At 47.2% G+C, this 27,193-nt stretch overlaps 1 protein-coding gene across 13 annotated transcripts; it reads left to right on the top strand.

The window, feature by feature from the left end:
* LOC115581238 (far upstream element-binding protein 3-like) lies at window positions 1-27,193 on the top strand. Of its 13 annotated transcripts, none has more exons than XM_030416151.1 (19): window positions 1-155; window positions 5,113-5,221; window positions 13,550-13,580; window positions 13,882-13,928; window positions 15,255-15,326; window positions 15,453-15,510; window positions 15,607-15,769; window positions 15,858-15,956; window positions 16,089-16,190; window positions 16,302-16,419; window positions 16,506-16,606; window positions 16,700-16,847; window positions 21,224-21,384; window positions 21,715-21,785; window positions 22,015-22,100; window positions 22,419-22,487; window positions 22,937-23,008; window positions 24,031-24,128; window positions 24,274-27,193. In XM_030416151.1, exons 1-19 carry the CDS (start codon window positions 63-65, stop codon window positions 24,280-24,282), a joined length of 1,707 nt encoding a protein of 568 aa, XP_030272011.1. In that variant the 5' UTR covers window positions 1-62; the 3' UTR covers window positions 24,283-27,193. The 13 variants fall into 13 exon arrangements, with proteins under 13 accessions (XP_030272011.1, XP_030272010.1, XP_030272016.1 ...); XM_030416150.1 differs by having other exon boundaries at window positions 13,879-13,928; XM_030416156.1 differs by having other exon boundaries at window positions 13,547-13,580; window positions 16,317-16,419; window positions 16,709-16,847.

Here is a 27,193-nt window from a genome sequence, read left to right as displayed (position 1 = left end):
TCAGTTAGCAGCCCGAGCTAATCCGGCTAACAGCTAACAGCTAACGGCTAGCTAGTGGCGCTATGATGGCGGAGCTGGTGCAGGGACAGGCCTCGATGAACCAGCCGGGGCTGAAGTCAGACGGCCTAGCCGATGTGTTACAGAGGGCCCGGCAGGTAACAACTCTACCGGGGTTCAGCACACATCCGTTCCGGGCCGAACCGGGTCATTTAGATCGAGCCAAAGCACTTTTATTCGAATTGAGCCGTGTTGAGCTGCCGCTGCTCCTAACTTATGCGCTCCGTCAACACACTCTCACACACACACTCACACTAGCATGCTAACTAGCTCGGAAAGCAGTTCGGAGTTGGACTTATGGCCGGTTTTGCACACTTTGTCCGAGCTGACACGGTCCGGGAGTTAGTTTAGGGGGAGTTTGTGGAGCTGTCACCCGGAGGGGAGCGCAGGGGGACCGGGGGGGAGCGGGACAGAAGTTTGGCCACACGTGTCACTGAGGGAGAGACAACCTGTTGGGCTGCGAGACAGAAGCACGGCGCGGAGACAGACGGGACGAGGACACGCTCAGGCGGGTTACTTTGCTGTGGTGAGCCGCACAGTGTGCAGGACAGGCCGGGGGACCGGGGGGAGAGCAGGGGGGACCGGGGGGAGAGCAGGGGGGAGAGCAGGGTGTTCACACTCAGTTAAAGCCTCTTCATATCAGAGCTGGACCCCCTCCCCCTCCTCCCCCTCCTCCCTTATAGGCTGCTGTTTACTGTAAGTTGGTTAGAAACTAGGCTGCGTTATGCAACAGCCTCAGAGCCATATACAGCCGGGTGGAGGTGTGTCTGCTGCCTATAGAGAGACAGACAGGTAGTCACACACACACAGGTCTGTGTGAGTGTGTGTGTGTGTGTGAGAGAGCTGCAGCCTGTCTCACTGTCAGCACTGTCTCATACACTGGAGTCAGTCTGAAGTTTGGTTCCTGCAGCTGCTTCACTCTCACTGAGTCTTATTTATTTTAACTCCACACACACACACACACACACACACACAGGCCACTACTCTGTGTGTGTGTGTGTGTGTGTGTGTGTGTGTCAGGTCACACGTTGAGTCTCGTTCACACTCATCATGTCAGCATGTCTTTGAGTTTCAGGTGCAACATGTGAGAGTTTTACTTTCGAGCCTGAACGTGCTCCTGTTCGTCCAACACGTCGCTGCTCTGTTGCAGTCATATCTACTGAAGTTAGCATGCTAACCAGCTAGCATCCGGCCTGTCCTTTCTCCTAAGTAGCACTACTCACTGCTAGCTGTACAGCTAACTGAGCTAGCTGGCTAAAAGCAACTACAGTCAGCAGTTAGCGGTGATATGCTGATTCTTACATATTGCACCTTTAAATATGTCAGAGTTTGTGTTGGGGGGCGTTCAGACCGACGGCGGCCCTGAATAACAACATGAGACACATCCAGGAAGTCCAGTGTGAGTCACAGATGATGAGTGTGAAGGTTTATCAGACACCAGAACTTTTCTCAGAGGTGAATATTGTGTTCGTTCTGAGGGTGAGGGGTTCAGATGCAGCTGGATGTGGTTAGCGTAGCTTAGCACAAAGACTGGAAGCAGGGGGAAACAGCTAGCCTCGCTCTGTCCAGTGTTCCCCTCTGAAAGTGTGTGAATGTGTTGTGACTCACTGAACTTCTTTCTGCAGCTGAAACATGTTAAATGCTTCAGTATCAGCTGATGCACGGTGATCCTCAGATGTGGTTTATCAAGTGTTGATGAGGCAGGAAACAGTTTAACATAAACTTTATGGTGTAAAAATACTGAACTTCAACAGATATTTAATCATTTAAAATCACCCGAGAACTTTCTCTGCATTAGTTTCTGTCAAAAACAAAAAATCTTCTTATAAAACATATTAAACAACATTTCGGCCGATACTCGTGTATCTGAGTCAATATCAGCTGATCATATCAGTCAAACGACATAACGATCGGGCTCCAATTAAAACTAACTACAGTTTATAAAAGATCTTTGGACAGCAGCCATTTTGTTGAACTGCAGACGGACGATCAGACTTGAACCAGTCAGAGCTGCACGATGATCGATGATCATTGATCAATGATCGATGATTGATCCAGAGAGAACAAGTTGCCGACTATCATCTGTGAAACATGAGACGTCTGATTCAGCTGCTTAGATGTGACGATTTGTTGCTCTTCATTCTGGTTGGTGACGATGAATCTTTAGGAAAACAGAAGTAACTTGAAGACTTCAGAAGATTTTACTTCTGCAAACTGTGACGAGCGTTTTAATGCTGCATAATTTATCATCAAGTTAAAGAAATGAACTCAAACACGTCGCTCTCAGTTCTTATTGCTCATCAGATCACGTCGGATCAAACAGAACTCCTCCTGACTCCACCAATCACAATCAGTCGTGATCAGCTTATCAAACAGGTTAGGCTCCTCCCAACCAATCTGGAAGTGATTGATTGTTTCTCCTCAAGTAGTGTCAGTATTGATCTTCAGCTTTAACTTCAGACATTTTATAGGTTAAACTATTAATAGTGAAAAACGCTGTCAGGTTAATCAATAATTAGAGCTCAGTCTCACTTTTATGGCACCGACTGAATCCATCACTCTGGATTATCAAATGATTTCGTGATTTATCCCACATTTTGAATTTGTGAGCAGTGAATTTTGGCGGCCTCAGTGAGCCAATAAGCACGCAGCTTGCTTGTTGTGCAGTGCTGCTGATTGGCTGTCTCACACATCCAGATCAGCTCAGAGAGACTGAATATTAGCTCGCGTTATAATGATATAATGTAAATAATCAGCTGCGTGTTGTTACGTTTGGAAACAAATCCGTCCCAGCAGCACCGACACGACTCGGAGGATCATCTGCATGGAGCCGATGCCCATATTAGGAAGTAACGTATTCGGATATTGATCAGTCAGGTGAAATACTCACATGAATGCATTGTTGGATGTGCTGATCAGAGACGGTAACAGGCAGGATATCAACACGTTACGTTACTGTTACTGATAAACATCTCTGATAGGCCAATATCATCCATCAGCTGATGTCAGACTGTGAACAGGACAGGTGTGAACAGGTGAGGCAGGTGCAGCTCCTCACATGTCACCACATGTCACGACATGTCGCCATGTCCCACAGAAGTATCACGATAGACGACGTCGCTCTGCGGCGAGACCGCAACGTTGTGGTGTTTCCTGTTGTTGTTGTTGTTTACTAGTTGTTGACTTGTTGTTTACTAGTTGTTGACTTGTTGTTGACTAGTTGTTGACTTGTTGTTGACTAGTTGTTGACTTGCTGACTTGTTTGTTTCTTTGGCACCATTTTCTCCAGCTTGAAACCTGAAATACTGCCGAGCTGGTTTTGTCACTTGTGTGTGTTGAAGTTCTGTGGGCCGCGTCATCAGAACCGCTCACCTGAAGTGACCTCACTAATATATTATATTATATATTATATAATATTCAAAATAAAAGCCTGAAGATGCTGTAGCAGCAGTTTGATATTGCAAAACTTGTCGCAGATGATGGAGAATATTTGGATATTTGGTAATACCTGATATCTGTCCCGGTCCATGTGAGGACAAGAACTGATCCGATTCTTCAGCACTCGTTGCCGAGACACAGAGGAGGTGTGACAGCCGACAGAAACACCGCGGAACAAAATGACATAAAAAGAATAAATTAAGTTAGAATACAAATATTACAGACAGGAATAATAATAATAATGTAGCTCAAATTATAATGTGCTGTTCTGTCGCTCTGTAACACAAAGTGAGTAAATAAATGTGATTATATGATTATATTAAAGCATCAACACTGTAAGTCCTGCAGGTGGTTATCAGCAAAGGTTTGTTGGACTTTTACCTCAAAGAAATGCAGAACAGAACACCGCGGTCCGACTGTTTGACTCTCTTCAGCTGATAGTTCATTAACATCTTTGTCTCTGCGGATGTTTTATGACTCTCGCTTCTTTTTGAGTATCGCAGCAGAAACGTCTCTGCAGCCCTCAAAGTCTCTTCTCGTAGTTTAACGGCAGAAAAGAGACGCAACAGAAAAACACTTGAACAGAACCATGTTCTGACTGGAGGTTTCAGTTTTGTAAAGCTCCTGAATGATGTCATCACTGTTGAAGCACGCTTCACATGTTGGTGTTGTGTCCTGGGATCGGTTCACACGGAGCAGCCGGGCCGGAGGACTGACCGGATCAGCACCACGGTGTTTGTTCACCAGGCTGCCTTCAGGAAGTAACCTGTGTGCATGAAACTGAAGAGACGCCTGCAAGGAACCTTATTAGGAAACTTCCTGGTGAGCCGGAGGAGGAAGAATCAGAATCTGATTTATTTGTCCCGCAAACGGGGAAATGTCTTCATCTCAGCAGCAGGACAGTTATATTGTGATAAACGATACCAGCTACAGTTCATTCATGATGATGAGTTCTGCTGGAATATCACCAACACAGTCTGACACGGGCCTGGACAGTATGAACAGAACCACCCTGTTCACTGAGCGACTGTCAACGGTCCATTTAAACTCACTTTGTTCTGAATGGGTTGATTTAACTTGTGATCTTGTCGGTCTTCTCAGTCTCGACCCGAGACTTGAGTTTAACTTGATTGTAGACTTGTTGGTGTTCTTGACTTAAACCTTCTTTTTAGTAACTCTGTGTACACAAACAATGTTCTCAGTGCTCGTGTTCATGTGTAGAGACCCTGGTGATGCTACCAGCAAAGTTTCATGTTGTGTCGAGACTTCTTACTGTTTTAAACAGAGAGATTTTGATGCTATCGTAGAAGTGCCCGTAGCACTCCCATTGAAAATGAGTTTGACCTTAAAATGAAAATGCGTTAAATCTTAAAAGTGCCTCTTTCATCGTAATTATGCTTTTACATGAAGGTTTGACTCATATTCAATCACAAATGAAGCCTCGGTTGCTTTTTGGTGAGAGTTTCACTTTAACCTTCAGTAATTTAGACTGACTTGAACACTTCCTGTTAGCTCAGTCGCTAACAGACAGTCACTCGTTAGCACTGAGCTTCTCATCCAACCAGGAGTTTGTTGTTGTTGTATCCAGATGTGACCGCTGTTTCTCTCTGTCATCAGATGGTGGGAAAGATGGGCGGAGAAGCCATGTCCCACCTCAACAGCTCCTCAGGAAGTGTCGAGCCTTCGCTGTACTACCCGGGCCAGAAACGACCCGGAGAGGACGGAGGTAAGAACAAACTGGGTGGAACCTTTAACACCTGAACATTTCCCCTTCAGCTAGAATCTTTAATGTAGCCCAGAACTTTCTACCCAACCAAGAACCTCAAACTTGAGCTAGAACCCACCGCCTAATCTAGAAGAACTTGATCAAGAACCTTGTCACCTGGGCCCACCTTTCCATTTAACCTAGAACAATATAAGAACCTTAACCTTTGACCTACCTCAGTGTTTCCCACAGAATCAGGACGTAGTTCTGGTGGTGCTGTCCAGCTGCGGTGCCGTAGAGCGTGCACGGTTTAGCACCGAGCTAACTTGGATGGGATAAAGAGTAATGGGGCGGATCTTCCGGCCCGGTTCTTCCGGCCCGGGGGTGCCCACACCTGTTTAGCTTGTGTGCTACTTTTAAAATGGCCGAGTCAAAATGATCTACCTACATAAAAATACTAAACATCTGTTTATTTATACATACACTGTACTTTATATAACACAATGCATAACTGATATATAGAGATAATGTAACTGTTGGTATTGTCACAGTGACAAACAGCCATCAGCACACAGTTCACACACCAGGAGCTGCTGCTGGTTTTCTACACAAAGTGTTTGAATGCCTGAAAAACGTCCTCCCCCCGCGTCCTCTTCTCTCCCCGCGTCTTCTCCCCTCGCGTCTTCTCTCCCCGCGTCGTCTCCTCTCCCCGCGTCTTCTCTCCCCGCGTCTTCTCTCCCCGCACCGTTCTCCCCCCGCGTCGTCTTCTCTCCCCGCGTCTTCTCTCCCCGCACCGTTCTCCCCCCGCGTCGTCTTCTCTCCGCGCGTCGTCCTCCCCCCGCGTCTTCTCTCCCCGCGTCTTCTCTCCCCGCGTCTTCTCCCCCCGCGTCGTCTTCTCTCCCCGCGTCGTCCTCTCCCCGCGTCGTCCTCCCCCCGCGTCTTCTCTCCCCGCGTCTTCTCTCCCCGCGTCTTCTCTCCCCGCGTCTTCTCCCCCCGCGTCTTCTCTCCCCGCGTCGTCCTCTCCCCGCGTCGTCCTCCCCCCGCGTCTTCTCTCCCCGCGTCTTCTCTCCCCGCGTCTTCTCCCCCCGCGTCGTCTTCTCTCCCCGCGTCGTCCTCTCCCCGCGTCGTCCTCCCCCCGCGTCTTCTCCCCCCGCGTCATCTTCTCTCCCCGCGTCGTCTTCTCTCCCCGCGGCGTCTTCTCTCCCCGCGGCGTCTTCTCTCCCCGCGTCTTCTCTCCCCGCGTCGTCCTCTCCCCGCGGCGTCCTCTCCCCGCGTCGTCCTCTCCCCGCGGCGTCCTCTCCCCGCGTCTTCTCTCCCCGCGTCTTCTCCCCCCGCGTCGGATCGGAGCCGCAACGCAGCGGACCGTATTCAGTGGAAATTGGGCCGACTCATTAGCCATTCTCATGGCTAACACACAAAGAAGCTAACATTAGCATTGGGCTAATACGAGCTACAAACGTAGCCAAGTTGGCAAACCTCACATATTTCATGAAAATAACAAATCCCCCTGAAACAAACAAATAATTACCTGTCCAACAGAAAGAGAGCAACCTCTGCATCACTGTTCAGGCCCTTCACATGCCCCAGTTGTCTCCTCCGCTCAAACGCAGCACCGATGTTGACTCGGTCCAACTTCTGTCTTTATCCAGAGCCTTTTTCGTCACAGCCTTTCCTGCCTCAAGCTTTCTTTTCTTTGCCTTTTTAGCGGGGTGAGCTGTTACAAGTAACGCTGGCTGCATTTTCTCTGCCATTGTAACCAAATGAACGTCTTCTCCTGCAACTCCGTATTTCTGCAGAGGAGTGTCTGAATATTTCCAGCATCAGTGAAACGTAACGTGTGCGCGCGGAGGAGGGAGGGACAGAACGAGACATGAAGGCATCTGACCAATCCGTGCTGCCCGGCCCGGACGGCACGGATTGGTCAGATTTTTCTCAGTCCTGCAGCTGCCACAGAGGTCCGATTATTTCCGTTCCTTTTTCTGAATACATAACGTGTTGACTACTCTCAGGATAGCAGGATCATTTCACCCAGTATAACAAAATGTGTTTGTGAACAACATTACAGACCCGAGCTTTAACTGTGATGTCAGCTCCCTCACCTTCCTCCTTCTCAGCTCGCTTCAGGGAAGTCGGTGTCGTTCATTTTTTTTTATGAGCAGTTTGAAAGTGCCTCTCATCATTTCCCTTCTTCAGAACAGTGATGATAAATCAGACAAACACACTTCGAAAAAGACAGTGAAGAAAAGTCCTCCTCCCACTCTGTGGTGTGTTCAGGGTTTTTACTTGGTCCAGCTGCCGCTCTTTTTTTTTTTTTTCTCTTAAGTATATTTTTTTGGCCTTTCAGGTTTTATTGACAGAACAGCTGAAGATCTGACAGGAAACAGGTTGGGGGGGGGGACTCGGGGCGGCTGCAGCGAGGACACAGCCTCTGTACACGGACAGATGAGCTAAAGGCCCCGCCCACTCATTATTTATATCTTGTGTTTTGCAGTAGCTAGCGAGTTTGCACATGCATGGTGACCCGTGACACGTCATTCAGGTGGCAAAGATTCAATTTTGTTTTTCAGAGATTCATTCATTGATTTTCTGCTACTTAATCTAAAAAAAAAATGTGGAATGTCATGTGATCTACCCGCACTACCTTTACGATCTACCCGTCGATGGCGATCGATGTATTGGGCGCCCAGTTCTACACTCTCAATGTTTTTGGACCGAATTGCCCAAATTTTGACAGTAAAACATTTCAGGAGGTTGTGAGGTTTTTATGACCGTTTTACAGACGCGTCTTTCCCAATGATGATGTCATCACATGATGATGTCATCACCCAGCTCGGCCACCACAAAATGTCTTCGAGCCCTGGAGCTCTTTGTGGGGTTTGATCTCCACAATGAGGTCGGCCATCTTCTCTGCAGAGGAAGTTACGATCAAGCCAACTGCCTTCAATAGTCCTCCGCCTCTTCTTCGTTGGTTTTAGTGGCAGACTTTAAACCACACCGCCATCCGATTTCTCGGGAGTATCTGACATCATGAGGTTCACTGACGGCTGCTGTCTTCAGTGAGAGAGAACGAGACGCAGCTCCTGAAATACAGAATCAATACGTGGCGGACCGCCAAAGATGCATTAATGTGTGGGAAACACTGTACCTAACCTACACACACCGTCTACACACACCGACTACACACACCGACTACACACACCGTCTACACACACCGTCCACGCCAGGGTGAATTTGGTCAGGGGCCAGATTTTTTTCAAGTGAGTCCTCAGGGGGCCGAATTACACTTTCGGCCTGAAAGACCAAACACTGACTCAACACATGGATATGCTGCTTGAAATTATTCATGAAGGCCTACACGTCAAAAACAAACTTCACTGGCACCACAATAGCCTCACAATGACATAGCAGCATAAAGCAAGTTACCCTCTAAAAACATAACATTGTCCTATCCATGCAAGTAGCCTGCATTTATAAATTAGAAATGCAACAAAATAGACTAGGTGCCAACAAAACACATTTCCTATAAATAACACAAGTGTAAACTGTAAATTACTGTGATCATATTTATTGAAGGCTTGCACATGAAAACATGCCAGTGCATAATTAGGCCAAGTAGGCCTAAACGAGTCACAGAAAGTAAGTGCCAGAATAAAGTAATCCAACAATAGGCCAAGTGACATAATATCCGGTAGGAATTAGTAAAACAAAAAGGTTCTTGAAAAAATAGCCAAATATGACCCATCTTAAAACATTACATTGGCTCAATAACAGATGGCACATTAACTTTGCCAGTTATCGCCAGTAAACTCCAGCCCACATTTCCACACACCCATGCTATGGCACTAGCCTGCTGTACAGCTTACATCAGTCAACCCCAACCCCTTTTATTCTCTCCAGCCCATATCACACAGGATTATGATACATTGGGAGACAAGCTTACTTCAGCTACATTTTACTTGTAGAAGCCAGACACTTTAACTTTTACCAGCTTGTGCATATCGGGGGACAGGTTCTGGGCAGTGGCTATTTTCATAACGTCACTGAGATGTCCGTGCGTCAGACGATTACACAGTTTCAATTTATTAATATTCATCACGGAAAAGGCCTGCTCACATAAATATGTTGCCCCAAACATGCAAAGTATTTTACCTGCAAAGGCCGTGATAACTGGGTACTCTGGACACCGCAGCTGGACAGCACCGCCAGAACTACGGCCTGGTACTCTACAAGGATTGGTAGAATGATTCGACTGCAACAGATGCGTACTTTTCCTTCAACAGCGCGCAACACTGCAGTTCTATCAGTTCCATTTGCGACGCCTCTGGGACCTCGGAAGCGTCCGTCGTGAATGGAGAGCAAAAAAGCGAAAAGTCCTTTTCCAGTTCACTGTAAACCGTGAATTGATTGTCAAATTCATGCATGAGTCCAGCAAGCAGGTTAGCATACTTGTCCATACTCTGATGATTGACAGGCAGAGTGTTAGACAGGGGAAGTGGGCTGCATTGCACTTGCAGAGCTGCGTCTTCCATAACGCAAGTTTACTTTGAAACGCACGGACACTATCGTAATACTCAATGACGAGTTTGTTGCGGCCTTGCATATTAACATTCAAGACATTTAGGTGTTCGGTAATGTCCACTAAAAAAAGCAAGGTCCCTGGTCCATTCTGGGTCGTCTAATTCCACCACAGGCTTCCCTTTACCCTGCATGAACTCGGCTATCTCTGTGCGTAATATGTAGAAATGTTTGAGCACAGCGCCTCGGCTCAACCAACGCACATCGGTGTGATAGGGAAGGCCATGATGAATGTCAAAAGCGTCAAATTGCCTATGGTTAAGTCCTCTGGCTCTGATCAAATTCACAGTGTCAATAACAACATGCATAACATGGTCCATTTTCAGACTCTTGCAGCACAAAGCCTCTTGGTGCAGTATACAGTGAAAGTTCCAGAATACCTGCTCTGGATTAGCCACATGCACCTTTTCTCTCAACTTCACAACCACTCCGGCCTTTCTTCCTATCATAGAAGGTGCACCGTCGCTGGCCACACTGACAGCGCGACTCCAGTTCACCTCCAGATTGTCCAGGGCCCCGACAAGGCTAACAAACACGTCGTTAGCTGTGGTGGTGTCTGTCATTGGCACAACAGAAACAAACTCCTCACTGACATTCAGGGAGGCATCCACTCCGCGAATAAATATCGCTGATTGGGCTACATCAGTCACGTCAGTGCTCTCGTCGAGAGCAATAGAGAATGCGATGAAGGACTTAACCTTGTCTTTTAGTTGACTCTTCAAATCCCCAGAAAGTTCTTCAACTCTCTCCGTCACTGTAGGCCTCGATAAGCTTATAGCTAAAGCTAAAGCTTGTCGCTTGTCAGGCCACACTAGCTCGGCTGCCTTTTGCACGCAGGTCTTGACGAATGCACCCTCTGAGAAAGGCTTGGATGCCATTTCCCAAGCGATGATGTAGCTTACCATCACTGCCCCTTAAAATGAAATAAAATATGTAGTTATAACGAAATTGAGACACTACTCTTTCAGAAACAGTGCAGTAAAAATAAAAAGGAAGAGTTGAAGAAGATATGTATAAAAATAAAACGAACCTTCATGTGTATCTCGACATTTGGAGAATACGGCTTGCTGTTTCTGGAGGGATGATGCTAGCTCGTTTAGCTTTTGAGTCCTACGTTGCCCTGCGTACTCGCTGTACTTCTCGGCGTGGGTCTCATAGTGTCGTTTGATATTGTACACACATCGTCTACCATCTACACACATTGTCTACACACACACCGTCTGCACACCATCTACACACACCGTATACACACATCGTCTACACACCGTCTACACACCGTCTACACACACCGTCTACACACATCGTCTACACACATCGTCTACACACCGTCTACACACACCGTATACACACATTGTCTACACACACACCGTCTACACACCATCTACACACACCGTATACACACATCGTCTACACACCGTCTACACACCGTCTACACACACCGTATACACACATCGTCTACACACCGTCTACACACCGTCTACACACCGTCTACACACCGTCTACACACACCGTATACACACCATCTACACACACCGTATACACACATCGTCTACACACCGTCTACACACACCGTCTACACACATCGTCTACACACATCGTCTACACACACTGTCTACACACCATCTACACACACCGTCTACACACACACCGTCTACACACATCGTCTACACACACCGTCTACACACACACCGTCTACACACATCGTCTACACACACCGTCTACACACACACCGTCTACACACATCGTCTACACACATCGTCTACACACATCGTCTACACACATCGTCTACACACACTGTCTACACACCATCTACACACACCGTCTACACACACATCGTCTACACACATCGTCTACACACACCGTCTACACACATCGTCTACACACATCGTCTACACACACTGTCTACACACCATCTACACACATCGTCTACACACACCGTCTACACACATCGTCTACACACATCGTCTACACACCGTCTACACACACCGTCTACACACATCGTCTACACACACTGTCTACACACCATCTACACACACCGTCTACACACACACCGTCTACACACACCGTCTACACACATCGTCTACACACACTGTCTACACACCATCTACACACACCGTATACACACACACCGTATACACACCGTCTACACACACCGTCTACACACATTGTCTACACACACACCGTCTACACACACACCGTATACACACCGTCTACACACATTGTCTACACACACACCGTCTACACACATCGTCTACACACCGTCTACACACACACCGTCTACACACATTGTCTACACACACACCGTCTACACACATCGTCTACACACCGTCTACACACACACCGTCTACACACACACCGTCTACACACACACCGTCTACACACACATCGTCTACACAAACACCGTCTACACACCGTCTACACACCGTATACACACATCATCTACACACACATCGTCTACACACAACGTCTACACACATCGTCTACACACACACCGTCTACACACCGTCTACACACCATATACACACATCGTCTACACACACATCGTCTACACACAACGTCTACACACATCGTCTACACACACACCGTCTACACACCGTATACACACCGTATACACACATCGTCTACCATCTACACACATTGTCTACACACACACCGTCTACACACATCGTCTAGCATCTACACACATTGTCTACACACACTGTCTACACACACACCGTATACACACCGTCTACACACATTGTCTACACACACCGTCTACACACACCGTCTACACACACACATCTACACACACACACACATCTACACACATGTCTACACACATCGTGTATACACTGTCTACACACACACACACATCTACACACATGTCTACACACATCGTGTATACACACCGTCTACACACACCGTCTACACACATCGTCTACACACACCGTCTACACACACACACCGTCTACACACATCGTGTATACACACCATCTACACACATCGTCTACACACATCGTCTACACACATCGTCTACACACACCGTCTACACACACACACGTCTACACACACCGTCTACACACATCGTCTACACACACCGTCTACACACACCGTCTACACACACACACGTCTACACACACCGTCTACACACACCGTCTACACACACCGTCTACACACATCATCTACACACACCGTCTACACACACCGTCTACACACATCGTCTACACACACCGTCTACACACATCGTCTACACACACCGTCTACACACATCGTCTACACACACCGTCTACACACATCGTCTACACACACCGTCTACACACACCGTCTACACACACCGTCTACACACACCGTCTACACACACCGTCTACACACATCGTCTACACACACCGTCTACACACACACACCGTCTACACACATCGTGTATACACACCATCTACACACATCGTCTACACACATCGTCTACACACATCGTCTACACACATCGTCTACACACACCGTCTACACACATCGTCTACACACACCGTCTACACACATCGTCTACACACACACACGTCTACACACATCGTCTACACACACACACGTCTACACACATCGTCTACACACACACACGTCTACACACACCGTCTACACACACACACGTCTACACACACCGTCTACACACACCGTCTACACACACCGTCTACACACACCATCTACACACTGTACGGTACAAACACACCACACAGTGTAATGTGACGTGTGTGTTAGTGAGTCTGTCAGTGTGACTGCAGCTAATCTCTGTTTCTCTGTCAGTAGGCAACCAGCTAGCAGCCATGGGACATCAGAGGTACGAGCAGCAGTTCATATTGATCACACACACACACACACACACACACACACACACAGCAGATAATGAGGTGTGTTCAGCATCATCGTCTTGTTTGCAAATACACATCAGTGTGTTGGTGTGAAACCAGAGATAAGTGTTTATAGATCCGTCCTCCTACAGTCATCATCATAATCACTTATTGACACACACACACACACACACACACACACACACACACACACACACACAGTGGTTGTGGGTTTTCTGTGTGATCAGGATGTTAATGTGTGTGTGTGTGTGTGTGTGTGTGTTGCAGCAGGGTAATCACAGAGGATTACAAGGTTCCCGACAGGATGGTGGGCTTCAGTGAGTATGACCTGCGACCTCTCGCTGCTTCCTGCTGCTGCTCAGGTGTTGACAGCAGCTGATTCTCAGTTTATCTTAACTTTATATAATCTTCCTCTTTTCTGTCAATTCCGACTGATTTTTTTGATCCAGAACCTGAAACAGAACTTCTTATAGAACAGTTGATCTTTACCCTGATCATCTACAGTTTACCTGATCCAGAACCTTCAGTCTGAACCGAAGCTAGAACATTGATCCAGAACCTTCAGTCTGAACCGAAGCTAGAACATTGATCCAGAACCTTTTCACCGACTTCAGATTCTTCCAACAAGCCTAGATTCTTTCAGACCCACCACAGTCCATCATTCTAACCAGAACTGTTCTGAACCCCGATCCTTGGACCTTTAGACCTGACCCAAAAGCTTTTCAGCTGACCTGGATTCCAGCCCGACTCCAGGCAGTAAAATGACTAACTTTAAGTTCAGACCAAAGGCGTAAAAAGAGGAAAAAGATCCCGGAAGTCATTCATTGTGTATTGGGAGCCAGACGGACACGGAGGGAACCGTGGAAAAGGCGGATTAGGAGGAATAAAAAGTTTAAAATCCTCCAACTTTATGTAACGAGCTATGACGCGTCTTGGTGGAAAAGGTGGAACAGCCATGCGATAACCAATGGGGATGTCCCGTTCTGCTGTCGTCCCTCGGTCAGGTCGGTCCCAGAGAAACACCCGCGTAACTTTGTTTCCTACCAAACATTCGTTCTGAGGTGGCGCTGGAAATGTTGATTGCTGCTGTAGCAGAACACCCGTCCTCTACGATTTGACCCTGTTCGCGTATAGGGATAAAGTTTGGATCGGGCTCACAGCCCGAGGATAGTCGGGTCGGGCTCGGGCTCGGGCAGAGAATCTAATCTCTAATATGGATAATTAAAGACGGCCGATGCGTGGAGGAAGGTCGCTCTAGTCGTTGGTTTGCCTGGTGAGCTTTTAATTGTGTAATATGTTTGTAAGAAAGGAGAGAAATTATTGCATACTAGCGTTGCAACGTAGCATGCTAGCATGCTATTTAATGACTTTATCAAGTAACTTTCCGTGATCAACGCTGTCGGTAAATGGATGGGCTGCTACAGCAGTAGTTGTGTGGTGGTGTTTAACACAAGTGGCGTGCGGGCCCTTTAAATTTAGAAGCAAGAACGAACGGGGTGACTTAAGCGACTTAGGTGGAGTGGACAAGGCGGATTTTCCCCTTTGTGCGCTTTCGGTCTGAACGCACAGTAACAGGGACACTAAAGACGACCCGACCGTCAAGATGACGAAGACAGACTGATTTCTCTCGTCTCCTCCTGCAGTTATTGGACGAGGAGGTGAACAGATCACCAGGATCCAGCTGGAGTCCGGCTGCAAGATCCAGATTGCTGCAGGTGAGACTGTTTGCAACCTCTTTCTTCTGGATCAGGGGTCAGACACCAGAACCACCAGCGTGTGTGGAAATACTGAACATGAGTAACTGTGTGTGTGTGTGTGTGTGTGTGTGTGTGTGTGTGCAGACAGCGGAGGGCTGATGGAGCGGCCATGTTCTCTGACTGGGACTCCAGAGAGCATCGAGTGAGTTACTAAACATCCGTCTTGGCCTCATCTGATGACATCACCTCCACCTGTAGCTCACCTCCTGTGTGTGTGTGTGTGTGTGTGTATTAATAGGCAGGCAAAGCGTCTCCTGGTCCAGATCGTGGATCGCTGTAGAAACGGTCCGGGTTTCCACGGCGACGGGGATGGTGGAGCCTCCGTGCAGGAGATGCTGATCCCGGCCAGTAAGGTGGGGCTGGTGATTGGCCGGGGTGGAGACACCATCAAACAGCTGCAGGTAGAGTGATGACAGGTGGTGTCGGGAGAGCTTCACCTGCTGCACCTGTGGACCTGCTGACCCGTCTGCTGTTTGTGCTGTTTGTCAGGAGAGAGCAGGCGTGAAGATGATGATGATCCAGGACGGTCCGATGCCGACGGGAGCCGACAAACCTCTCCGCATCTCTGGAGACCCGTACAAAGTGCAGGTACACACACTTCCTTCAGACTGAGCTCTGATTGGATGCTGCAGAAGAGTACACACACACACGCACACACACACACTATTTATTAACATGCTGTACTTCCTGTTGACCTCCTCGTCTCGTCTCCTCCTTCAGGCAGCGAGGGAGTTGGTGTTGGAGGTGATCCGGGAGAAGGACGGAGACTTCAGGTCAGGACGCAACGACTTCAGCGCCCGACTGGGAGGAACCAACCTGGATGTACGACACACACACACACAAAACACACACACAGATTGTTAGCATTTGTTAGCTGCTAGCATGTTTGAGCTTCCCTTTGGATCACTATTAAAAAGGAACATTCATGTCTAGTCTGTCCCTCTGCAGGTTCCTGTTCCCCGGTTTGCTGTCGGCATCGTGATCGGCAGGAACGGAGAAATGATCAAGAAGATCCAGAATGATGCCGGAGTCCGAATCCAGTTTAAAGCAGGTCTGTTTCCACCAGTGAATCCAGATTAAACCAGTATGATCCAGATTAGACGCTGCTGAACCGACTGACCTCTGACCTCTCTCCAGATGATGGCATCAGTCCAGAGCGTGTTGCCATGGTGATGGGTCAGCCAGACCGCTGTCAGCATGCTGTCCACCTCATCAATGAGCTCATCCAGACTGCACAGGTAACACACACCCACAGAGACACACACACACACACACACACACACACACACACTGAACTCTGATGTTCACGGGACTTTATTTTGTGTGTTTTGATTCTGAAGGAGCGTGATGGTTTTGGCTCCGCCCTGCGGGGTGGGAGGGTCAGAGGTCGTGGTGATTGGACTATGGGCTCTCCTGGACCGCTACAGGAAGTCACCTACACCATCCCTGCTGACAAGTGTGGCCTGGTCATCGGCAAAGGTAGGAGAGGAGATGAGTTTGATGAGGGATGGTAAAATATTCCCTCTGTGTTCCAGAGACTGAAATGAACATGTGACGCTGCTCTGGCGACAGCAGCCGCCCAGACTGAAGCGTCTGACGAGTGAAGCGGGAGGGTTACACGTTGACTTTAATCAGTCGTGCTTCAGCATCAGAGTCGATCAGTGTGACGATGATGTGTGACGAGGCTGCTCTGCTGTGAAACATCCTGTTCATCACACAGTTGTGTCTCTCTGTGGCTTCAGTGTTTGTGCAGAATGCTGTAATGTGTTGATTCAGCTGGCATTGCTAACAGCGGCTAATCCGGCTAGCACTGTTTTCTCTGACTTGATGTACTGGAGCGGGTCAACATGAGTATGATGTCATGGCCGCTCAGGGTCTATCAATCACGCAAGACAAAAGAGGTAGTTTGATTTTCCTCCTGACGCAGTGAGGCATCATGGGAGCGCGACTGAATATTGTGAATAAATTCAGTACAGGTTCCTGAACAACACCGATTTCAGGATCCTGTCAACAAAAGATTATACACAACATACAGGGGCTGATTGTGGTGATGCACAGGGAGTAACCTGGACTCAGCGCTGGAGGCGGAGCCCCGTTCATTCCTGTGCAAGCTGCTCAGTGGAGCAAGCCAGTAAAGCTCGACGGGCCCGCTTCTGAAAATACTCTTTACTGGTGCGGCACTTCCTAAATGTTGATCCAGCGTTTTACAGACGCTTCTTCACAATGTCAGCTGACAGGAAACGTGTTTTTGGGCCGCAGTGCATCACGTGATGATGTAATGACACAGTTTGACCACCAGGAGAACTTTCTTCACAGCCTGGCGCTGTTCGTGGAGGTTGGTGTAACTTTGTGTGTATGTTGCAGGCCTGGCATCCAATCACCATGCTAATGTACCATGCTAATGTACCATGCTAATGTACCATGCTAACCGGCTCGCTGATGCTGAGGTGCTGAAATCTGGAATCCAACGACGAGTCATCAATACTCGGTGGTATCGAAGCCGTTTGTCTTTATGCTGACGGGAAACGTTTTATTCACGCTGCTTTCAGTCACGTCAGTTAACATCATGCCAGTTCATTCTAGTGAAATAGTCGTAGCATAACATTAGCTGATGTTATATTAGTGTAGCGCTAACGCCCTCGTTCGCATGTACGTCTGAAGAAGCGGCTTCAGAACGAGCAGCAAACAGCAGCGATGGTCACAAACTGTAGATACAATATTCAGTCTGATCTCAAAGTGTTCCACACGGAAACACAACAATTACGTTGATTAAAAATGTCTGCCGCATTAAAGAAACAAAACCTGCTGAACGTCACTCGCCTCAGTTTTCATCACCTGATCCAAACACTGAAAGTCCTGATTCAGAACGTGTGTGTGTGTGTGTGTGTGTGTGTGTGTGTGTGTGTGTGTGTGTGTGTGTGTGTATTTGTGTGTGTGTGGAGGTCAAGAGGGTGGAGCAGCAGCTTCCAAAATAAAAGCAGCAGAAGAAAGAAATGTCAAGTGCTGAATGTTTAGACACCATATGGTGTGTGTGTGTGTGTGTGTGTGTGTGTGTGTGTGTGTGTGTCTGGTGCTCTATTGTTTGTCAAGACTTTCTATTGGACGATACTGATGAATGTGCCTGTGTCACACACACACACACACACTCCACTTAAGCATGTTGTTCACAAATATCTTAAACCAGATTATTTTTAATTTCTTAATAAACGTTTAAATAAAAAATGAAATGATGAATATTTGAATAGAGCTGAAGGAGAATCAGTTTGTTAACGACGATCTGTGGAGCAGTTTTTGACTCATCAGCTGATTATTCAGACGATAATGTGTCAGAAATGACATGTAAATATTACATATGATGAAAACATTCAGATACACTCGCTCTCCTTCTTTAACCTCATAAAAGGTCTATTAACAGCCTCTTCATTTGGTTAACAAAGAGTTAATGAGGAGGAGGAGCAGGAGCAGCAGGAGGAGCAGCAGGAGCAGCAGGAGGAGGAGGACTGACTGCCTCAGACTTCTGACTAAAGCATAAAAGATTTAGCATCTTGTTTTCTGTTGTTGGTCAAATTTGACTTTAATATTCAGATAATTTTATGGACTTGCTGTGAAGATTTCTGCCTCCCAACGATCTCTGCTCATGTCATGCTCCAGGTGAGCTGCCGGGCTCCAGGTGAGCTGCCGGGCTCCAGGTGAGCTGCCGGGCTCCAGGTGAGCTGGTGAGCTGCTGGGCTCCAGGTGAGCTGCCGGGCTCCAGGTGAGCTGGTGAGCTGCTGGGCTCCAGGTGAGCTGGTGAGCTGCCGGGCTCCAGGTGAGCTGGTGAGCTGCCGGGCTCCAGGTGAGCTGGTGAGCTGCCGGGCTCCAGGTGAGCTGGTGAGCTGCCGGGCTCCAGGTGAGCTGGTGAGCTGCCGGGCTCCAGGTGAGCTGCCAGGCTCGAGGTGAGCTGGTGAGCTGCCAGGCTCCAGGTGAGCTGCCAGGCTCCAGGTGAGCTGCCAGGCTCCAGGTGAGCTGGTGAGCTGCCGGGCTCCAGGTGAGCTGCTGGGCTCCAGGTGAGCTGGTGAGCTGCCGGGCTCCAGGTGAGCTGGTGAGCTGCCGGGCTCCAGGTGAGCTGGTGAGCTGCCGGGCTCCAGGTGAGCTGGTGAGCTGCCAGGCTCCAGGTGAGCTGCCGGGCTCCAGGTGAGCTGCCGGGCTCCAGGTGAGCTGCCGGGCTCCAGGTGAGCTGCCGGGCTCCAGGTGAGCTGGTGAGCTGCCGGGCTCCAGGTGAGCTGGTGAGCTACCAGGCTCCAGGTGAGCTGCTGGGCTCCAGGTGAGCTGGTGAGCTGCCAGGCTCCAGGTGAGCTGGTGAGCTGCCGGGCTCCAGGTGAGCTGCTGGGCTCCAGGTGAGCTGCCGGGCTCCAGGTGAGCTGGTGAGCTGCTGGGCTCCAGGTGAGCTGCCGGGCTCCAGGTGAGCTGGTGAGCTGCCGGGCTCCAGGTGAGCTGCTGGGCTCCAGGTGAGCTGCCGTGCTCCAGGTGATAATGAAGATGACAACAAACTGCGGATGGATCAGTGTTTGGTTTAATAAAGTGTTGATAAGATGCAGCTTTTATTGAGCAGCCAGCTGTAGTCTGAATATTAGGGCTGGGTATCACCAGGTACCTCGCGATACGATACTATCACGATATTTTGCCCACGATAATGATAATATCGCGATACAGCGATTCTGCGATAATCGATATATTGCAAGAAATTTCATCCACGGTACATCATGATATCTGTCACTGAAGAAATTCAGAATTTATTGACTGCACTGAATCCATTTCACATGAATGACAGCCAAGTAAACAAAGAGTATATTGCACAGTGTCTCTTCTTAACACACACACTGACTACAGCTATCATTAAATATCTATATGTGTGGGTTTCAGAGCTACTTAAACCATTTTTTAAATTTGATTTGGTTGTATAGCTATGTTTGAATAAAGATAAAGCTGTTCTCCGAAGAGGGGTGGTGGGCCAAAAAAAAAAAATATTAAAAAAAAAAAAGAAAAAAAAATTTAAACATTTTTAAATATCGATATTTGGCACCAGTGTATCGATAATGTACCTCAGGACGAAATATCGCGATATATCGTAGTATCGATATTTTGGCACACCCCCACTGAATATATGAAGGACTTTCTGAATGACAAGTCGCCATGTGCCGTGATATCGATCATATATTGATCATATATCGATGATTGAGGATGCTGTACGCTGAGACGTGAGGCAGGTGGAGGTTCTCACCTGTGATATCAGCCGTGTTGTAGCTGACGAGCTGCAGGCTGACATGAACACCTGAACCGGGGACAGGTTACCCTCACACACACTTCCTCTGGTCATGTGACCGGAGGGGCGGCTGAGGCTCAGTGGTAGAGCCAGCATCTTGTTATCTGAAGGTTGCTGGTTTGATTCCCTGGTCTGCATGTTGAAGTGTCTTTGAGTAAGATACTGAACCCCAGACTGGTTCTGGTGTGCTGGTCTTGCATGGCAGCCGCCACCATCAGTGTGAGAATGAATGTATGAATTACTGTCAGTCACTTTGGACAAAAGAGTCTGATAAAGGCCCTAAAATGTAAATGTGAATGTGACCACGGTGCATTGTGGGTAATGTAGGCACCAGGTGTGAGGACCAGTGTGATTCTCCTAGATACTGTCGGATTTGTTATGGACCGTAAAAAGAACCAGAGACATCTCCTGTCTGCTTCCTTTATAAAACCTGTTGCCTACAATACCCACAATGCAACTGAGCCACTGAATGACAAGACTGAAGTGCTGCAGTTTTTCACTTAATGAACTTCAAAGACCTGCGGACACTCTGATGTGACCTGTGTGTTTGTAGGAGGAGAGACCATCAAGAGTATTAACCAGCAGTCTGGAGCTCACGTGGAGCTGCAGAGGAACCCTCCGCCCTCCACCGACCCCAACACCCGGGTCTTCACCATCAGAGGCACCGCCCAGCAGATGGACCTGGCCCGCCAGCTCATAGACGACAAGATCGGGGTACACGAGCCGCCCGCCGCTCAGCATCAAGTTCAGAGGAAACATTTCACAGAGCAACGTGTCGCCATTAAACACACATCAGTAACAGTGTGCTGGTTTACACCAAACTCCACTCAAACATCAGGCGATTTAAGAGACTGATTCACTGACAAAACATTTAACTTCCAACCTCCTAAAGCTGAGCTTCACTGGTTCACACTTTACATACACACATGCTGTAGATGCTGATATGTTAAGGTGGTATGACACACGGCAGCAGATTTAAGGTGGAATGTTACAAAACAAGACGACTGAAACTGAACATGTGTGACTTTGTCCTCTCCTCTTCAGGGTTCAGGTATTATGAGTAATGGAGGTTTTGGCTTCAGTCCCTTCACCCAGGGCCCGGCTACACACCAGAAGTAAGAGACACACACACACACACACACACACACACACACACACACACACACACACAGCCAAACATTTCAGCACATTACTGAGCAGCAGGAGTAAATAAATGAGTAGATATGAAGTGTAATTTATGTGGTTGTGTTGGTAGATGTTGTGTACGTGTTGCCTCGCTGTGTGTGAGAGTGTGTGTACACTGCAGTGTGTGTTTTATTGATTTGTGTATGTGTGTGTGCGCAGCTGTGGCAGCGGTCAGACCTTCCTGACTGGAGTTTGGGGAAACACCTACCAGACCAGCTGGCAGAACCCTGGACAACAAGACCCTGGTAACACACACACACGCACACACGCACACACACGCACACACACGCACACGCACACACACACACGCACGCACGCGCACACACGCACGCACACACGCACGTGCACACACACACGCACACACACTCCATAGAAGTCAAAACAGGTGCTGTGAAAGTCAAGAATCATAGATAGAAAAATACAAAATTACAGTATTTACATTGTCAGTGTAGTCAGTGTTCAGGTGTTACACACACACACACACACACTTGAGTTTGAGTGCAGCAGTTGAGACTCTTTGTGTGTGTGTGTGTGTGTGTGTGTGTGTGTGTGTGTGTGTGTAGGTCACAGTTTGGCTCAGACAGGACAGATGGACTACTCTAAAGCATGGGAGCAGTACTATAAGAAGCTAGGCAAGTCCACACACACACACAGACACACACACACGAAGAGACACACACACACACACACAGACACACACACACACACACACACAGGCAGTGAGTGTTGATGTGAGCGCAGTGAGACAGTGTGTGTCCCGTCTGTCTGATCATCGTGACGTTCACTTCATGAACTCGGGTCGTTTCGTTTCCTGCTGATAAATCAACTCGTCTGCAGTTCAGACATGAAGAACCGTTCTGGTTCTGGTCGTGTTGCTGCTCATGTTGTCTCGAGGACGCTCGTCGTCCTTTAATCTCATTGGTTCCACGACACTAAATATCTTCTGCTACGAGCCAGTAAAGGTTCAGCACCTCCTCTCCGGGAGTCCACTGTATGTGAAGTGGTGGTCCTCTCAGGTCCTGATCCGATCTGCAGTAACTGTTCTGAGTTCAGACTTGTGTCTGTTTCTGTGTATTTGTAGGTCAGCAGAACCAGCCTCAGAGCTTGATGACAGACTACAGTAAGGCCTGGGAGGACTACTACAAGAAACAAAGTACGACTCCCGTCTGTCACTGCATCAGTATGAATGTACTGTTGATATCAGCACGGAGCAGACGCAGCATGATGTCACACATCAGAACCACAGTGACACGTCAAAGCTAACTGAAGCTCTCGTCTTATTAACAGAACTCAGAGACTATTAAAGTTAAAGGTAGAATCAGTAGGATTTGTCCCAGCTGTTCCTGAACGCACCACAAAGACAGTTGATTGTTGAGTCTCATTCCCAGGACGTCAAATAGACACATGTTGGGTTGGTAAAGCGTCCCGAGCAGCAACAAAGAGAGAAAATCAGAAACTCTCTGCAGATACGAGACACTAACACGCCTTTTCTCCACATTCCAGTCTCCCTCTCTGTCTGTTTACGCCTTCTTACTGCTTTTACGTCTTTGTCTCGTCTCGCTGCGTCTGATTGGTCCACATCAGTCTGCTGATGGTGGGAAATAACAAGAATCCAGAATTCACCTCAGATGCATCAAACTAAAGTAACGAGGCTGTTCTGAAGCTGTGAGGAGGAGAAAGTTCACATGTAGAGAGGAGAAGTCACACAGATACTCAGAGTACACAGACAGGAAACATGTACTGAAGGAGAGTAACTGAGTATTTGTACTTTGTTCTGTTTCCTGCTGAAGACGAGCAGTGAAATCTGTTTCTGTGTCGATGAATCGTTTCAGAATCCAGCAGATGAAGAAACACGATTCAGTTAGTTTATTGTGAAAAACGTTGGTCATTTTCACATGATGACATCATCTCGTAACAGTTTGTTTTCTATCATGAGACTTTTGATCATTTTCAGACTGTTGTCACTGTGAACATCTGCTTTTCTCTGTCAAGTGAGAAATATGTCACATTAACGTATAAATGACGTCAGCAGGCAGATTATTATTATTATTATTATTATTATTATTGTTGTTGTTGTTGTTATTTTAACGTGGCGGCAGAAAGACGCGAGCGGCGACACCTGGAATGATGATGTTGGATTAAAATGACTGAGTGCTGGTGTCTGTTTGTCTGCAGGTCAGTCGTCTCAGCAGAGTTCGGTGCCGGACTACTCTGCAGCGTTAGCAGAATACTACAGACAGCAGCCCTACCTGTGGAACCCCGCCCAGATACAGGTAACACACCTGCAGCAGGTTCTGCTCTGAGGCTGGATGTTCTGCTCCTCCAGGAGGCAGGGCTTTATTTCCTGACCCGTACAAACCATCAGATAGGAGTTTAATTAAATCATTTGAGCAATGATGTCATTTCCTGTCTCTTCAGGATCACTAGAGGCTCCTCCCTCACCGGTGAAGGCCTCGGATGGTCGTCGACGGCAACCGAATCGGGGTTTCCTAGCAACGCTCTGCCGCTTCCTCCTTCCTTTTGTAGAGAAAAACTAAGGATTAACTGAAATCACGAACTCTTTTCTTTCTGTTTTTTAACCTTACAAAGTTGATATTTTGTCGGGCAAATTTTTTTGGACTAGCCTCGGGTCTCCACCGCGTAGACCTGGTTTTTCTTTTTGTTTTGTTTTTTATCAAACTTGAACTTAAAGATGTATCAGTGTGGCTTTGAACAAAAAAAATCCAGTATAATCTATATTTTGTCTAGTTTTATTTTCCAATAAGAAAACGGTATAAGGCTTAGCAGTCTTGAGTAAGAAAATCAGATATTATTATTATTTTGTTTATGATAATGTTTTAAAGCATGCGTCAGATTGTGTGTTGACTCTCAGTTATTTTTTTTTTATTTTGGCATAGAAATATTTTAATAGCGTCAGATGGAAATTTAATGTTTTACCGTCAGAGACAAAAACTGTTTTTTGTACTAAATTTGTGCTCGCTGGGTCTGTTTGTTCTCCATCTAATTTTACCTGTTAAGTCGCCATCTTGGAGGTGCAATGACGCGTTTATTGTTTTCTGGTTTGATGATAGTTCTTACACCTGTATCTCTATAGTGATTCTTTAGTTTTTATGATGTAATGATGAATAAATGACGATTTATATTGAGTTGTCTAAAGCCAGATCTCTCTGTGGTCAAACACTCTGTGTCCTCCACAGGATGTAACTCCAGCCGGCACCACCTTCCCCACCTCAACTTTCAGTACAAAAAAACGGGGAAATTACTATTTTCTTACACAGTGAAACTTTATTATTGTTGTTGTAACTTAGTTCTGCATTTCTACTTTGCCGATTTGTTTGTAGAAGACGTGTTTAGGAGCTGAACAATGAAGTTATCGATCCTATTAGCGATGTCCCGGCTAAACAAGCGCGTCAGCTAAATAAGCGTGTTAGCCGAATGATGTTTGTTAGCGAAAAAACGTGTGTTACCTCAACTGTGTGTTAGCTGTGTGTGTGTCTGTGTGTGTGTGTTGGCTATGTGGTTGAGCTTTGAAAGTTAGCTTTTAGTGATCATGCGTGTTACTGTTTTTTGTTATCGGAGCTGTTTCTCTGACTGTGTAGCTGTTGGCTAAGCGTGAACTCAAACAACACTTTCACGTTGTTGTAAGTTCCAAGTCGGATTTTGTGAATTTCTAACAGTTGACTCCCATTTTGAAGAAAACTTGACAAAGCAGTGACAAAATGGCTCCAAAGAAACCTTCACTGGCATTAACATCTAAATTAATGGGGAATATGATCCATTCTGCTAATTAAAACGAAGCTACGCGCTGTTGGCGTCTTATTTTACTTGCTAACAGTCATAATGATGTGAAATGGTTCAAAATAAATAATTGAGGCTGAATAATAATTAACCTGGTAAAAGTACACGATGACAATGTGGCTAATAATGTGTTGGCATTCTCAAATTGTCCCTGATTCTCCTGATGTGACATAAAAGCAGCATTAGCTAAATGTTGGACATCAGCAGGATGTGTGTGTCTGTGAGTGTGTGGGGTGTTTGTAAGTTAAACTGTGCTTTACGTTAGCTAGTGAGCGTGTGTGTGTGTGTGATAGACAGTTAGCCGGCTGGTTGGTGTGTGTTAGCTGTGTGTTGTCGGGATTTTGCTTCTCCAATATGTTTGTTTACGAGGCGATTTTCTACATCTACCAATGTGAAAGTATTTTCCCCCCCAACAGGATTTTGGATGTAGCGGTTAGCTTGTTTGACACACGTTGTTTAGATTCGTCAGACTTGCAAGTTAGCCTTCAGTCAGCCATTAATGCGACGTTTGTGTAGTTTGGTTGAGGTGTACTTCCAGCTTTAGCCGTGTGTTTGTCAGCTGTGTGTGTGTGTGTGTGTGTGTGTTCGCTGAACGCGGTGTGTGTGTCGGACCACAGAGAGGTTTGTCTTGCGTTGAGGGAGATCTGGCTGTTGTTGAGTTGAATATTGAATCAGTGGTTCTGCTTCTTGTCTGTGTGATGATGATGATGATGACATAATAATAATAATGATGACGATAATAATGAGTTCTCCTGTACAGGGGTCTATTTAAATCTGTTCATCCAGTTATGAATATTCAGTTTGTCGATAAGATAATATGGTTTGTGTAAATTTCCACTCTCTGGCGGGTGCTCTCCAGTTAAAATGTACTTTGTTATCCTGTTAAAATGAGATTGTTTAATTCACATGTTGTGTCTAACCGATTTGCAAAGAGAAGCTGAGTATGTGTTATATTCTCAAGACTGCTAGGCTAACTGTCTCTATCTTCTCCTCGTCTTTCTGTCTCTGTCTGGACGTCGCCACGTTGACAAACTGGCGGGATTCTTCAACGCGCCTGTAATCGGACCAGCGCCATCGTCTCGGGCGTGTTGAACCGTCCCGCAGCTCATCGGCGTGGCGGCCCCGAGGCGAGGAGAGCTGTAGTGAGGGGGTTCCTCCCTGAAAATTATTAAAAACTCTGGAGTGGACGACAGCCTGGTGTCCAGTTCCAGGCTCGGTCTTGTACTGGGTCTAAACCAGTAACCAACTGGTGGGCGGAGGACTGGACACGACGCCGCCCGTCCACTCCGGTTTAGATCTTCCTAGTCCCAGACCCTGATCCTGAGGGAGACGGGGAGCTTTTTGGTTTCATGGTTTCTGTTGTTTTTCTAATGGACACACGTCCTAACTGTAACCTGCAGATTTTTCTATTAGATTCTATTGACAGATAGAGTTGTGTATGAACCCGAGCCACGAGACTGTCGGTGGCCGAGGAAGAGGAAGATGGATGATGATGATGATGATTAACATGAGGGCTAATAAACAGGCTCATTCTTTCTGA

Source organism: Sparus aurata, chromosome 5, assembly GCF_900880675.1.
Source record: "Sparus aurata chromosome 5, fSpaAur1.1, whole genome shotgun sequence".
Lineage (NCBI taxonomy): Eukaryota > Metazoa > Chordata > Actinopteri > Spariformes > Sparidae > Sparus > Sparus aurata.
The sequence above is the reverse complement of the archived record's forward strand: the minus strand, read 5'-3'. Positions and strand labels throughout refer to the sequence as shown.

Bases quoted from the DNA above. Each gene is read 5' to 3' on its own strand.
- LOC115581238 (XM_030416148.1), top strand. From the start codon at position 63: ATGATGGCGGAGCTGGTGCAGGGACAGGCCTCGATGAACCAGCCGGGG. The intron at 16,420-16,505 runs GTCTGTTTCCAC...ACCTCTCTCCAG, and splicing joins CCGAATCCAGTTTAAAGCAG to ATGATGGCATCAGTCCAGAG. The intron at 23,009-24,030 runs GTACGACTCCCG...GTTTGTCTGCAG, and splicing joins GGACTACTACAAGAAACAAA to GTCAGTCGTCTCAGCAGAGT.